Source organism: Bidens hawaiensis, unplaced genomic scaffold (genome assembly GCF_021521415.1).
Source record: "Bidens hawaiensis isolate Kalapana, Puna unplaced genomic scaffold, B.hawaiensis_p1.1 tig00028226_1, whole genome shotgun sequence".
Taxonomy (NCBI): Eukaryota; Viridiplantae; Streptophyta; class Magnoliopsida; order Asterales; family Asteraceae; genus Bidens; species Bidens hawaiensis.
The window spans coordinates 257987-269777 of NW_027494585.1; the positions used below are offsets into that span (position 1 = coordinate 257987).

The 11791-nt window shown below is 35.3% G+C and overlaps 1 protein-coding gene and 1 pseudogene across 1 annotated transcript; both read right to left on the bottom strand.

Annotated features, from left to right (window-relative positions):
• Positions 1 to 1145: 1145 nt before the first annotated feature.
• LOC143576470 (heat shock 70 kDa protein 14 pseudogene) lies at positions 1146 to 2822 on the bottom strand (annotated as a pseudogene).
• A 2654-nt stretch (positions 2823 to 5476) lies between these two features.
• On the bottom strand, positions 5477 to 11569 carry LOC143576472 (proline-rich receptor-like protein kinase PERK15). The gene is made up of 8 exons (XM_077060549.1): positions 11003 to 11569; positions 7919 to 8431; positions 7508 to 7594; positions 7336 to 7406; positions 7134 to 7210; positions 6838 to 6982; positions 6508 to 6669; positions 5477 to 5997 (listed from the first exon to the last, which is right to left on the bottom strand). Exons 1-8 carry the CDS (start codon positions 11310 to 11312, stop codon positions 5719 to 5721), a joined length of 1644 nt encoding a protein of 547 aa, XP_076916664.1. The 5' UTR covers positions 11313 to 11569; the 3' UTR covers positions 5477 to 5718.
• Positions 11570 to 11791: the final 222 nt, after the last annotated feature.

Genomic DNA, 11791 nt, shown 5'->3' on the forward strand with positions numbered 1-11791 from the left:
ATAAGGGTCAAGTTATTCTACAAAGGGTAACAAAAATGAGAAGTTATGGACATTTTAAAATGATGGGGGAATTTTTTTAAAAAAATTCATCATAATGACGTAATCTCAGCTCTTTGGCAAACCCTGATCCTACTGAAAACAAAGTTACAGTTCTTTGGCATCGATAAGTTACTGTGCACGACCCGTTGAACTTTTTTAAGAAACGTAATAGCTTCAGGGGCAAGGGACCCAAATGTATCAAAAGCAAAAGAGATGAAGACGTGTTGATTCTTAACACATGTAAAAAAATAAAATAAACTAACATTTCCTAGTGCTCCTTGTACCGTTGTTCAATTGGATCACCTAGCTGCAATTATTTCAACATAGTCAGTCATATGTATAATATAAATATATTGAAACGGATGTGTACATTATAGATCAAGTGCTAAAAGAGGAAACCTTTTTGAGCTCTTCGAGTTTGTCAATGTATACACCTTTAGTTTCATCATCACCGTCTTCATACAACCAATCTTCGGTTTCCTGAAGTTTAGCCTTAAATGCTTCTCTCTCTGGTTGCGTGATAAACTCGTGCAATTCATTGTGTAGCTTGAGAACACGGGAGATTGTGAGTCAGGTCTTTCAAGTGTATATGTTGAATAATGTTGTGAAGGTGATATTATTATATTAGCTTACCTTGTTCCTCATATCATAGATATAAAATTCAACAGCATTCTTTTTGTCCTTTGTTTCTTCCATAACACGGTCCTGCAACGCCATTTCAAACTCCTTTTCCACTGCTTTCTCCGCATCTGCAAGTAGCATTGCCCCATACACCAACTCGACAACCGGTATGTTGGTTTTCTTTACCTTTTCCTTTGGAGCTTCCACCTGAATAGCAAATAAACAATATACAAAATATTAATATCCTAAAAAGAAGTTCATGCGTTAGAAATCTACTCGGTATCTGCCTCCATCTGAACAGGATTGTCTCGTACCTCAACTTCCTCTTCTTCAATAAGCTGAAATGAAAAAAACATAAAAAAAAGTCAGAAACGCCTTGGTACGGAGTGCACACCAATAATAGAACACTTATTTTTGTAAGAATTTTAGGCCAATTGCCTATTTTGGTAATGACTCCCATGTGCAGATTCGACAGAGACAATTCCATGCAGATTCAAACGGGCTTTAACCTTGACCTTGGCGCGGTCACCACTTGTAGTTTGAAATGGACCAATCTGTGCAAATAAGAGTGCACATAAACATTTAGGCAATGAAAACAAATCATAAAAGCCACCTAAAATTTGAGTCTTTGAGCAACTTATACCGTGTAAGTACTGATCTTTGGCTGTGTGCGCACCTGCTGTTCATTGACATCCGCATACTGTAGGTCAACTGTAAATGTGCTAGCCCTGTAGAAAGTCAAAGCTTTCACACTGGGAATTACATTTCCCTTGGGAAAAACAATACAGCTTTGTCGAGTCTCCGCATTTCCATTCCATGCTAAAGCGACTGAGTACGGAAAGCTTTTTTGGACCTTTAGAAAAAACAAAAAGGCAATCCAAATTAGAATCTTCATATTAAAGCAGATACATGCACAAAGGGATTATACCGAAAACTCTTTAACTTTGAAGGCGGGGCTAAGAATGGCACATTCCAACGCACAGCCTTTGGAAACACACTCACTTGCATTCATGGTTCCACTAGGCGCTTTCCCAAAGAATTCGGTCAAAATCTTAATCACAGCTGGAACCTTAGAACCGTTACCAACAACCTCCACAACAGATATATTATCAACTGTGACTTGAGCCTCTGAAAGAGCCTTCTTCAGAGGCTTCTTTAAGCGTTCCCATATCCGCGCACTAATTAGTTCAAACTCATCTCTTTTTATAAAACCTCTAACATCTTTATCTTCCAACAAGCATTCTATGTTCATCGGTGCCTCTGGATTTGTACTAAGTACCTTCTTGAGCTTCTCACATGCCGCGCGAAGCCTCAAACACGCCCTTGCATTCTTAAACACATCATTCTTGTACTCTTCCTTAAACTTCTTAGCAAAGTGTTGAAACAAAACCTCATCAAAATCCCTCCCCCCGAGGCACCGGTCAAAAGACTGAGCCAATATCTTCATTTGACCCTTCTTAAAGCCGGCAACGCATACCTGCATGCTAGCATGCCCGATGTCAACAAAGGATACATTTAACTGCTCGTTCTCAGGCAAGTCGGTTTTGTATATTCCATAAGCTAAAGCAGTCGCAGTTGTTTCGTGCATCAACCGTAAAGGATGCAGCCCGGCTATAGCAGCTGCATCCATAACCGCTCGTCTTTGAAGATCAGTGAAATAAACAGGTATCCCAATGCAGCAATCCACAACTGCTGCATTCAAATTCTTTTCAGCTATCGTCTTCATGTTTGAAAGCACCATACCCATAACCTGTGTCGGGGTAAACGTCTTTGCTTCCCCAAGACACTGAGCATGGATTAACGGGAAACCATCGGGTCCCTCAGTAACCGAAAATGGCAATGTCTTGAGATCCTGTTGCAACTCAGGGTCCGAGAAGGGACAGCCTATTAAACGCTTAATCTGGGAGATGGTATTCTTTGGGTTCATCATACTGAAAGCTGCAGCAGCTGTTCCAAAAAACCGTTGTTTGTCACCAAAGCACACAATAGCTGGAGTCTCACACATTGACTCATCATTAAGAACCACATGAATTTCCCTTTTCCGGACAGTTGCCACCACGCAGCTTTCGTTCCCGAGATCAAATCCGACCACACTCATCTTTCTTCAGCAGTGTAACTTGTTCCTCAATGTAGTTCTCAGATATCAGTCTGAATTTCACATAAAGTAAGAAATGGTATACATAATACAAATTTGTCCAATTTTTTTGCATAAAATATCTACTCCAAACTGGTCAAACTAACCAAATTCGAGTGTGATCCGACCAAATTTGCTTGTGAGTTCCGAGTAAGCTATTTGTGAGGACCGGCGTAATTTAAACTTGTTTGTGAGGACCTATGGAATTTCTGCTTATGTAATATTATTTAATTTTAACCATTTTGATATAAAGATAGCAAGTTATTAAAATATAAAAAAACTTTTATAATAATAAATTTTATAATACATTATACTGTTATAATATAAAAATAAAAAAAAAACTTATAAAAGTAACATAAACTTTTATATAACAAAATCTAAAAATTATAACATGTTATACTTTAACATAATATATGTTAATATTATAACTTTTTATTTTTAGATAATAACATTATAACTTATTATATAAAAGTTTTATTGCTAACTGGGCGACACATGGCACAAAACACCCCTTTTTGTAGCCCCTCCACTACACATAGCCTAAATAGCATACTCGGAACTCACAAACAAATTTGCTCGATTTGCTCGGTTCGACTAAATTTTCCCTGTAAAATTATTCTACAGGAAAATTTTACATCTGCACCCACATATGATACATTGATCAAATTGCTTTGAAATAGCATTTGTAAAGCAAGATATAGAACGTTTTAGAACTAGGGATTGGTTATTTAAGTAAAAAAAAGTCTTTTTGTTAAAAGGACTTATAAACTTATGGATTTTTTATAATAAGTTTTTAAAAAATTGTTTGGAATAACTTATGTGTAGGAGAACCAAAATGACTAAAAGAGACACTCTTTTTAATAGGAGTATAATGGGTTTTAAGGGTTAGAGGGGTGTGATATGTAAATCAAACCCATTAAGTTAATAAGTTAAGGACACTCTTATTTTGCCTTATCCATAAGGTCTTATGGTTTGCCAACTGTATTATTAACCTTTAAAAAGTGTATGGGTTTGTGTTAATATTATTAAAAGTTATCTTCTAAAGAGAAAAGTTTATAAGTCATAAGGTTGATGAAAAAAAGGAATCCTACACCCCCTGACTAAACATGAAACATAGTAAGGTTGAATTTAAGAAGATAACGATCATGAATTCAGATGTAATGAACAGAGATCGTACCTAGAGACCGAGTTGGAAAATGAAAGACATCATGGAATTTTCCTAACAGTTTGTAATTGACTTTCGCAAGATAGGGGTGGGGACGTGGGGTTGTTTATTCTCAACTTAACTTCTAAGCTGGCCCGCGCGACGTGACGGGTAGTGGAGTGGAGGGTTACAAAATGAGATAATTTGCGTCATGTGGTGTCAGTCAGCAAAGATTAGGTTTTTGTTTAATACTCGTATTTCATGAAATCGTTCCATAAAATCACATCACAAGATTTTGAAATCGTCAATACATATCAGACTAATCATTTGTTCACCGAAATTAACAGTTTTGGATCGTTAATTGATCAATTTTATACTTTTCTTCGCGAAAACCGTTTTTTGAGCGTTTTAGGTTGTTGGCTGAGCAACATCGGACATTATGTACAGACAATGTGTCGATTTGCTGGAAGAAGAAGACAACTTCGGATCCAACTCGTGAATGCGCCGATCACATGTTGTTGAATACCCGTTGGGCCAGCTCACATTTCCTGTCACACTCAGTGACGAGAAACATTCAAGAACAGAAGATGTGGATGTTCTTGTCATGTGTTTTCGAAAATGTAACGTTTTGAAAATGTAACGTGTTCGAGGCTTAGTTGCTAATGCTTTGGGCATATGATGCAGAGTTCCAACCTTCATTAATCAATCCTGAATAATCAGATTCTTTAAACCAATGACAAGAATTGTTTGTATTCTTTAGTAAAATTAACCCGTTCAAAAATTGCCCCCTTCACAGAAACAATATGCCAAATACTCGTAGCCAACATTGTAAGGAATTAAAACCTTCAGAAAGAAGTAAACGAACTAAAACCCGTAACCAACAAAGTCAGGTTTCAATCTCGAACTAATCAATTAGCAATCGAAGAGTAGTTGATTAGTCTTGAACTTGGTCATACGTAGCTTATTAAGCATGTAATACTACCCGAATTGCAGTAATTTTTAAGAAACTCTGTAAACATAGGAAGATACCAATCAAAATAAACTCATTGAAATTTTTATCTCCCTTTTCCTTGATAAATTCGGCAAGATCTTGTACATATCTTCAAAAATCTCTAAGAAACTCCTCTTTTAATCAATCGTGTTATCCCTCTCGGCCAGTAGACACACATTTTAGACGGAAAATATTATCGCCAAAATTTTTAAGAATAATGCCCCCCCCCCCCTCTCACTATTCAAAGTATCGTAGAAAAATTGCGTTTGAGAAAATTTTTATAAAATACGTCTTCCATGTGGTAAGCAAAAACCATCTCATTCACCAAATAATGTCATCATTCACTTGCTAATATTTATGTCATACGCCTAAGCAAATAAGCATATATCCATATGCATGACCATGAAGCGTACGAGTATTCATACGCCTGGGCAAGGAGCGAACGGGTGTAAATAGGCAAATGGTCTGTAACTTGATTTTTTTACGTTACAAGTATAGCATTTAAAAGTTATGTTGAATAAACATAAACAGCAAAAGAAAACAGATAACCAAAAGGTGGATTAGCTTGAAGTCAAAAAATACAAAACTTAAAACACACCGCAATACCATACAGAAACCTTTTGGTCCCGGCCAAAACCAAAACTAAAACCAACCAAATCATAAACTTGACTATTGTCCTTCTGTACAACGATAAAACAATCATCTCTATGTAAACACAATCTTCCAATTAACTAACTATAAAAGTAAAAAAAAAATCCTACAAACTGGATTAATTTTTATAGACCTTAATCAATCAATTGGTATTTGATGGATACCCGACTCCAGATCACGAGTTGCCTCGCTGCTAGATCCAGATGGCTGTTGACCCAAATTGCTGGTGGGCGCGCTCCACACGCTAGAGTTGTTTTGGCTTTCAAATGCCATTTTCTGAAACTTTTTTAGCTCTTCTCTGTATTGGGCTGTCTCAAAATCTGAGCTTTCTTGGGAACCGTTTAATCGGCTATGTCCACGTTTCACACGCTCGTCTAATTCCTCTAGTGACAGGCTTCCTTCTAAAGCTCGAGCTATCTGCACTCAGTTTAATAAACTCGTGTTACTCTACTTTGTAAACCAACTCTTATTATATCCGAAATTTCATCCCCAAAGGGTTGACTTAGATGATTTCAAACTTATTCTGGGACTTGATTATAAGATTGAAAGTCCAAATAAAAAATTCATCATTTTGGCCGACCCACATGGACGATTTATGTAGCTTCTTTAAAATTTAGATTAAAGTAAAACAGATTGAAAGTCGCCTAAAGTACACTTGAAATGCACAAAAACACCATAATTTTTTTATGAATTTTTTTCTTATAAAAGAAATAGAAAACTTATATTCATTTTGACACGCTAAGTATTCGTTAAAATATAATCTTCTTGAAGAAAGTTGTTTCAGGTCAACTCAACATGGCTCATTTCAACTGTACTTAACATTACCTGTTATAACTCATACTCAACCCGCCTTAGCTACTCATTTTGCCACATCTACCTTTCAAAGATTGATCACATGGGTGACACATGAAAGGTTAGTAAAAGTACCTGGCTCATAGGTGGCCTTCGTCTTGCATGGTGGCGCACACAAAAGGCAGCACAAGTAATCATTCTAGACATTTCAGTAAGGTCATAATTATTTTGTAATCTTGCATCAACCAATGTGCTAAAATCGCCATCCTCCAATGCTTGAGTCAGCAATGGCCTTGCCTAAATATAAGATGTGTGCTGTTAGTAATATTCAGTAACAAAAAATAAATAAATAAAACAAATGTTATTAGGATATATGTTTTCACGTTGGTTGTGTATAGAAATTAACGATGTTTAAAAGCATCACATACTAGAAAATTGCCAAACTGATAAAAGCAAAAAACTCACCCAGTCCACAATATTATCGTCCAAAAATTGAGCTTTATCAATCGGCCGGCGTCCGGTAATCAATTCAAGAAGCATGACACCAAAAGAAAAAACATCTGATTTTTCAGTCAACTTCCCAGTAAGAGCATACTCTGGAGCTAAATAGCTGAGAAAACATGTATTCATTTACTGTTTACATATGAAAATATAATAATATAATTATCCATTCATAATAATTAAAAGAAAAGGGAAAGGATAGATAAGGCAATTGATTTGTGATTAATACGACATGAGAAGAGAGTGTGAAAAAATCTGACCCAAAAGTTCCCATCACACGGGTGGAAACATGAGTATCTGTTTCAGGAGTAAATCGAGCAAGTCCAAAATCTGCAACCTAAATAAAAGAATTTGATTTTTGACATAAGATGATACTTGATGTTAGAAAATAAGTAGAAAAAATATGAAGAAATCTTAATCTACTTTAAGGCTTCATCTATATGTGATGCAAGCAATATCTACCTTTGGCTCAAAATCGTTATCAAGAAGTATATTTGTAGACTTGATATCCCGATGAATAATCTTAGGGTGACCTGCAATGTAAATTAGTTCCAACAATTATTTAAAATTATATCTTAAAAGATAAAATAACTACAGAGGAAAACCAAAGAATGGTTTCTAACTGAAAACTCACAGTCTTCATGTAAATATGCCAATCCTTTTGCTGATCCTAGAGCAATTTTAATCCTCCTGTCCCAGTTTAAGAGGTCATTTCCATTTCCTGTTATATTAAAGTTTCACACGAAGTGAGTTGTTTATCAAGGTGTGCAATAAGGGCAAGGTTCAAATATAAAGCACTATTTTACCATTTTATATCAACAAACTATTTATGGATGATTTACACAAAAATGCCTTTGATGATGTGTCAACATGTTATAGATGATGATATGATGCTTAATTTATTGTTTTAACAAATCTTCAAGTGCATTATTGTTCTATTAAAAATGTTCTTTACACAAATAACGGTGTGAATTAGGTTTAAGTTTGCCAAACATGTTATAGATGATGATATGATGCTTAATTTCATGAATAAAATTTCACTCACCATGTAAATGGAACTCCAAAGTGTTGTTTGGAACAAACTCATAAACTAACATCCTTTGAAGCCCAGAAGTGCAGTAACCAATCAATGACACGAGATGCTTATGATTAACACGACCAATGATAGCAACTTCAGCTTGAAATTCACGTTCCCCTTGTCCACTTCCAACTTTCAATTGTTTGATGGCAACTATTTCTCCATTTGGAAGGATTCCTTTATGAACATACCCAAAGCCACCTTGACCGAGAAGATTGGCTTCCGAGAAACCATCTGCTGCCTTTGCTAAATCTTCATATGTGAATACGGTCTTGCTGTTTCCATGCCCCGTATTAGTTGGATGGGGTATTTCAGACCCAGTACTGCTTGTTGAATGGTGTCGAGGGGGGGCTGAAGAGCCTAATGAAGATGACTGAAATTTAGATAGTGAACTAGTAAAATTTGGGGGCATTCCTTTCTTATTTTCCTTCGATGGAGGGGCATTCTGTTGCCATTTTTTAGGTGCACCGCCAAGGCCATCTACACAATGCATAACCACAAAAAAAGATACGCTTAATAATGTAACTTAAGATCACAAATTGCAATATGATACTGTAACTTAAGCCAGTAGGTACAGGAAAATGAAAACTAATTATTACAACAACTCTGATAGAACTATATTAGACAGAAGACACTGACAAGTGACAAATAAGTAATTACAGTTAAATTTGAGGTTAGTAATCGGAGTCCCATCATGGGACTTCCAAATATCTCTAGAAGAGAATTTTATATATATCCACAGAAGCTCATTTTTTGCTACAAAGACCATCGTAATGATTTTTTTTCTACAAAGACCGTCCAAATGTATCTTCTTGGATGTATAGTAACAGCAGAATACTAATTTCAACTATGTGTCCATGTATGAATGTAAACGATTAAAGTTACTTGAGCTGATGAGTATAATGGTTATCATTTGTGAACCAAGAAGAAACATGATATGTACCAGAAAAGAAAAACTTGATTTTATTGAAAAAGTAACATAGTTGGCCCGCTTCAAGAGGGGGCTTAACCGCCTAAGCTCCAATACAGGAACACTTTATAATAATCAAAATAAACAAGACATTGACAAAGAAAAAGATATGACCTGGGCCTATTTTTTTCTAAATAAGTGCTGGGAACTCCCCCACTATTTTAGCCCGTGACTTTGACTCCCCAAATCCAGCCCTTGACTTTGACTCTCCTATGGATATTTATTAAAACAATAATTGGTTTAAGTTCAAGTTCAGTAAGATTAACCCTAGGAAACTATCATGCATGTTGACAAATTTAACACAAGTGGGGAGTGGTTTAATCCATCTTTAAAGTGCCATGTCATTTTAACCTATGTTGGGGTTAGAGTATATCCCATGGCCTAACGTTACATATGGATAAGATTGATTTGAGACATTTATGCTTAGAGAACGGCAACGCTGCTAGTTTTAAGGTTACTTAATGACTCACAATATTAAACAGATACAACTGTTTTTGGTGAGAATGCTACTAGTAGAGTTTCTAATGAAAAATAGGGTCATTGAGGATCAGTTTTGGGCAATCAAAGACGAGGATTGCAAGATGTTGACCACAACATGGATACACAGAAAAGTTAGCCATCAGTGCTGTAAATTAATTGTACATTCAGCCATTCAGGCCTAATTCAATTAAAATCTAGGTATACTCAATGTACATATGAAGTATGAACATAACTTTCCAATCTCACTTCATTAAACACTACCCTGTTGTTCCCACTATAGAAGTCTGCTTTCTAAAATGTACAATGACCAAGTATACAGTCGGGAATAATAATAATACAACTGAAAACATTTCTTTACACTAGATAGAATTCCATAAATACTTCAAATAAATGTGCAATCACTAAGGATACAGTTAAAAAACATAGCATCCGGTACACTGTTTTAACAGAAAATGTGATCCATATCTACTTGAAGATAGGGGTGTACACGAAACCGAAAAAACCGACTTGAAACCAAAAAAAAAAACGAATTAGAAACCGAGGGTTCGGTTTTAATATAAAGTAAAAAACCAAAATATTGGTTTTGGCTCGGTTTTGTGTTTTGTGAAAAACCAAACCGAAAAAAAACAATTTTAAATCGTTTATGTTTTATACACTTGGATATTTGTAATATTTTTAACATTAATCGGTTATGTTTTGTCGATTTGTATGAGATTAAATCATTTTGAATGTAAGTATCTTTCATAGTCTAGATCAAAATGCACAGTATTATACTAATTATTATTATTATTTTAATACTAGACCCGATTAGCAAAACCGAAAAAACAGAATCCAAAACCGAATTGAACCCGAAAACCGAAAAAAAAAACGGTTTTGAGAAAACAAAAAACAGAAACTTTGGTTATTGGTTCGGTTTTAGCCCAAAAACGTACCACGCACACCCCTACTTGAAGCTGCTACCACTGGCATTCTCATTTGTTACAGTCTAAATACATCATATGAATTGTCAGTCAAATATATCAATTATATAAACTTCATATTTATATTATTGTATATAACCGAACCGAAAAAACCAATTTTGAATTGTTTATGTTTTATACTCTTCGTTTATGTTTTATACTCTTGTATATTTGATTTATTTTATAACACTAATCGGTTATGTTTTGCAAATTGTATGAGATTAAATCATTTTAAATGTATCTTTTATCAGCTCTTAATAGTCTAGATCAAAATATACAGTATTATATTATTCATTATTAATTAAATACTAGGCCGATTAGCAAAACCAAAAAAACCGAATCCAAAACCGAATTGAACCTCGAAAACCGAAAGAAAACGGTTTTGAGAAAACAAAAAACAGAAACTTTGGTTATCGTTTCAGTTTAGCCGAAAAACCGCACACAGACAACCCTCACTTGAAGCTGCTACCACTGGCATTCTCACTTGTTACAGTCTAAATAAATAAATAAATCATATGAATTGTCAGTCAAATATATCATCAATTATATAAACTTAAGATTTATATTATCATATATATAGCATAAATAAGACCTTAAAATTTCCAGATTTAACTTAATTTCCAAAATTAAGAAAACCCTAACCTTGAAACCCTAGGTGATGATCCATCCGACGGCGTCTCTTCCGCCTCTTATACCAGACAACAAACACGGCAACAAACACCAGCACAATCGCACCACCAATGCCGATTCCAACTCCAAGCGTAACCAATGTAGTAGACTTATTATTATTATTATTATTAGATCCATTTTGATCCGATGGATTAGGTTCAGAGCCAGTTGCATTTACCGGAGGAGGAAATAGGGGAAAAGATGACGGCGGAGATGTAGGGTCGAGAATTGACGGCTGGAGTGGAGAAGGCGGAGAATATTCCGGCGCCGGTGATGACGACATCGGCGGCGGAGTAACGAAACTTAACCTAGTTAGTTAATTATTATTATTATTGGAGAGTAAAGTGCATATGATGAAGAAAGATGACGGTGTGTGTAATAATAATAGTAAGTGGTGTGGATGCTGAAGGCATGAGAAGAAAGAAATAAAGAAAGAGGCTAAACGACATCGCATCAAATTCTATTCTAGTCACTAGTCTAGTCTACTCAGTCAGACGTATTATGTGGGAATCTGTGACGTCTAGCTTGACCATCACTTTATTATTATTATTATTATTATTATTATGTAAACCACCAGCTAAGCAACGCTGGCAAGTTAGAGTCGTCCTTCATATCTTCCATACAAGTTGATGATAGTGAGGTTTGAACCCCCTACCTTTCACTAGTAAAGTAAGTGCTCTATCATTGAGTCACATACAATTTATCTTTTTTGTTATTATTATTTCTTTAAATTTTATTAGTAAACATAGCACGCTAAAGGTG

Excerpts from the sequence above, each read along its gene's own strand:
- LOC143576472 (XM_077060549.1), bottom strand. The coding sequence starts at position 11,312 with ATGTCGTCATCACCGGCGCCGGAATATTCTCCGCCTTCTCCACTCCAG. Across the intron at positions 7,595-7,918 it reads TTTGGAGTTCCATTTACATG|GAAATGGAAATGACCTCTTA; the intron begins GTGAGTGAAATT and ends TTAATATAACAG. Across the intron at positions 5,998-6,507 it reads GAAGGCCACCTATGAGCCAG|ATAGCTCGAGCTTTAGAAGG; the intron begins GTACTTTTACTA and ends AACTGAGTGCAG.